The following is a 3905-nucleotide window of genomic DNA, read 5'->3' as shown; positions in this document are numbered from 1 at the left end:
CACCGTCACCCAGTGCTGCCTTCAGGGCTGCTCAGCAGGCTCAGCCTGGGGCTCTCCACGGGACAGACCCCAACTTTTGGCCTGGAGCAGGGAGAGGAAGGCCCCGGGGTGGGGGTAGAGAGAAAACCCACCTTGGGGGAAAAGTAAGCAAGGGAGGTGATCCAGCTCAAGCGCTGGGCAGGGGAAAGGTCCTTGTGACCAGAGGAGAGGGGAGCCTGAACTTTTCTCTGCCAAAAGAGAGGGCTTTGTACTGGGGAAAAAGGGAAAGCTGAGCTGGAGGAGAGCGTTTGCTTGGTTGAGGCTCAGAGGGAGGGAAAACCTACCTGCCTTCACCCTCCCTGCCTGCAGAAAGCGCTCCACTCCCTGCACCCCGGAGGAGCCTCCCCAGCACCATGAATGCCTTCCGCATCCTGGGGGATGTCTCCCACTTGCTGGCCATCATCATCCTACTGCTTTTTACAAGTCCAAGTCCTGTGCCGGTGAGTGCTCCCATGCCCTGAGGAAGGAGGTGGGGACCTTCTTGGAGGGCAGCTCAGGGAGGGGTGTGTGTGAAATGGGTGCCATAAAGGCTAGCAATAGCCCATGCAATCCAGCAGCCCTCTGCAGTGGGCTCTTTGAGGGAAGTCATCCTCCTCTGGGAAGTCTCCCTGCTGGGAGGAGAGGGCTGTGTTGGAAGGATGTGATGTGGCAACGCGCACGGACTCAGGAAGGTATTGGTGTCCGGGTGGTGAAGCGAAGGGGAGGGCAGCAAGGCTGGAGGGATGTGAAAAAGGAGTGCAAAACGTTGTGGTGGCACCAAACCTGACAACTGCGAGAGAAAGCTGCATTAGGTCAGAGGCCCTGCCATGAGGACCTCGAGGTCCTGCCAGAGGCTGCCCCAACCCTGGGTGAGGAAATCAGGGCAGCAGCTTCCCACAGGAGGATTTTGCTCAGAGTTCAAGGGACTTCGGGGCTGGGCTGCAGCACAGCAGCCATTATCAGAGGTAGAGAAATGGGTGGGTCTGTCTGCCTCTCCCCCATCAGCGTCCCTGGGGTTGGTCCCTAGTCCTGCAGCTCTTCTCTGGTGCAGCCGAGGTCACATTACTCAACCCCCCTGGGAAGGTGAAGGGAGTGAGGGAGGGAAGCAAAAGGTGTTTTGATGACAGTAAGGACTGAATTGGCCAAAGAAGTGAACATGCCCATCAAGCACCGGTCCCTACAACTCAAGGCTGGGCTCAGGAGCATCAGCAGGAGTCTGTCCTATCACTCAGGAGGCTCCAGACAGTCCTGGGTAGGTCTACCAGAGCACCTACATGCCAGGCCAAGCTCACAAAGCAACATGCATGTATACAACCGCTTCCAAAGAAGGTGTAAGGGGAAAACACCATCTTAAGGGTCCTTTCTCTCACCTGCCTTACCCTCCTTTCTTCTCCCTGACACACAGGTATCTCTGGGAAGAGTCAGATTCTTTTCGCCCTTGTCTTCACAACCCGCTATCTGGACCTGTTCACCACCTTCATCTCTGTCTATAACACTGTGATGAAGGTAAGGAGAGGGCAGTGCAGAAGCAGAGGTTCCCCTCACTCACGAGAGTTTCGTGGGGAAGCAAGGGTACGGGTTCAGTAAGATTTCAGTCAGAGGGAAGAAGGAGCAGTTCCATCTTCTTCACTTGTCACCAATGCTACAGGGGGTTATACACAGCAGGAGTGGATAAAGATGCTTCCTTTGGTGTCACTGGCCCTCCATTAACCAAAAAAAACCCTCACCACAGTCAGCAAGTGAGCTGAGCCTGCCCCATTTAGTGCCACCGAAAACAGAACGAGACACATGAATTGAGCCTGGGTGTCCTTGCACAGCAGGAGCATTAACAGAGGGCTGCCATCAAGCCAACTTCTTCACACAGGGCCCTTGAGGGCTCAAGCAAGAGTGATCCTCATGGTGGGGCAATCTTTAGTTGACCACTGGAGTACCTCCAGCAGATGTCAATCCACAAGCCAGTGCAGAGAAAGCATTCACCACTATCTTGGCCTGGCACAGCCCCACCAGAGCCAGGTTAAAAGATCTTGACTTTGGCAAAGCTGTCCTTTCAAGTACGGAAAGTGTAATTGCAGGAAAGGTCTTGGCATCTCCCTTCTCTCCCCCAGGTAATTTTTTTGATATGTGCTTACATCACCGTGTATATGATCTACATGAAATTCCAGAAGACATTCGACAGTGAGAACGACTCCTTTCGCCTTGAGTTCCTGCTGGTCCCTGTCACAGGCCTGTCATTTCTGGAGAACTACAGCTTCACCCCCTTGGAGGTAAGAAAAACCTGAGGTAGGAAAGGGGAGGGGAAGCAGCAGCCTGACACCATGCAGCAGAGCAAGCAGCATACTGAATAGCTGAGATTTTTAACAGCAAAAGCAGGCAGGAAAGGCAAGGTTGGCAGGCCTTGAAGACTGTACCGTCTATAGAGCAGCTCAGTGCTGTCTCTTCTCAGTCCCAGCACAGCAGGCTCGTTTTCCCCTACCCCAGCAGCACTGCTCATCCAACTCACACATCAGTGCTCTGCCAAATTAAAGCTTTGGCTCTCAATGTGTATTAACCAGCACCAAGGCTCTCCACTGCCTTCATTTTGCATCTCACAGATACTCTGGACCTTCTCCATCTACCTGGAGTCCGTGGCTATCCTTCCTCAGCTCTTCATGATCAGCAAGACAGGGGAAGCAGAAACCATCACAACGCATTACCTTTTCTTCCTGGGCCTCTACCGCGCTCTCTACATTGCCAACTGGGTCTGGCGCTACTACACGGAGAATTTCTATGACCAGATAGCTGTAGTTTCCGGGGTGGTACAAACAATCTTCTACTGTGATTTCTTCTATCTCTACGTTACCAAAGGTAGGTAAATAGGTTGGTATAAATCTGAAATGTTCATTTAGCACTCTTGTAACATACAGTGGAGCCGCCCCTTGCCATGAGTTAATCCTTATGTGACTGTATTCTTTGCTGCATTTATGATGTGTATTGTCCACCTAAAATCCAGTTCAAAAAATGCACCTGTTGAATGCAAGTGGGCATCTCTGCTCACAAAGCTCTAGACGTGCACGTGAAACAAAGCAGAAATTAAACCAGAGCTAAACCTGGTTTAATCCCACCTTGGGAAGTTAACAACTGACATATATTAAATTCTACGTACATTTTGAAAGATTATGAATCACACAAAAAAACTTTGAGGGGGGAAAAAAATAGCTGTAGGCAGGCAATGTACCTGAGAAAGCAACTGCAGACATATGGAGATATTATTAAGCCTGCTTCTTCTGACGGAAAAGATGTAACGTTCCCAAGAACTGATTCCGTAGGAAGATGGGCATCACATGGACAAGACACCCCTTTCTGTTTCCCAAAATCAGATGCCCCTTCCACTTCAGTGCTTCGGTCAATGGCTACATACCAGAGCTAAGGAGGTCATCAAGGGCATAAATCTATCCGAGCGAACAAACATTTTCTTCCTCCTTCATGTTCCCAAACTAGTCTGCCAAAAGCAGTGGTGACGTCCTGCATTTGATGTTTTGAGGGATGGATCTTTGGTAGCTTCATGCAATACACCTGCTGATAGAGAGGTGACGGCGGCACTGGAGGTGGCTGCCCCATGCGGATTAAAACTTCCTTCTGTCATCAAAACATTTTTGTAGGCAGAAAAGAAGTATTTTGTAAAACTTCGGTGAAGGTGCTCCACATCAATTCTTTTTTTTTTAACTAATTCCCATTTTAGCTTCACTCAATTCATGTGTCCCATGTCCTTCTGTATTTTATAAGAAATCCATCCCCTTTGTAGTTGTGGATGGTGGAACAAAAGGGGGAAAAAAACAACTACTGGCTTTCAGTCTCACATCGCTAGTGATAAAACTGCAAAATTTAGATTATACAGGAGGCAGAAGAAA

The 3905-nt window shown here is 50.1% G+C and overlaps 1 protein-coding gene across 1 annotated transcript; it reads left to right on the top strand.

Annotated features, from left to right (window-relative positions):
- The first annotated feature begins 385 nt into the window (after positions 1-385).
- On the top strand, positions 386-2870 carry KDELR3 (KDEL (Lys-Asp-Glu-Leu) endoplasmic reticulum protein retention receptor 3). The gene is given in 5 exon segments (XM_010073976.1): positions 386-450; positions 453-479; positions 1424-1524; positions 2124-2282; positions 2610-2870. Coding segments are annotated over 5 exon segments (606 nt in total). The 5' UTR covers positions 386-392.
- The last annotated feature ends 1035 nt before the right edge of the window (positions 2871-3905 follow it).

The sequence above is a fragment of the Pterocles gutturalis genome, unplaced genomic scaffold (genome assembly GCF_000699245.1).
Source record: "Pterocles gutturalis isolate BGI_N339 unplaced genomic scaffold, ASM69924v1 scaffold1787, whole genome shotgun sequence".
Lineage (NCBI taxonomy): Eukaryota > Metazoa > Chordata > Aves > Pterocliformes > Pteroclidae > Pterocles > Pterocles gutturalis.
This window is presented reverse-complemented; position numbering and strand designations above follow the sequence as displayed.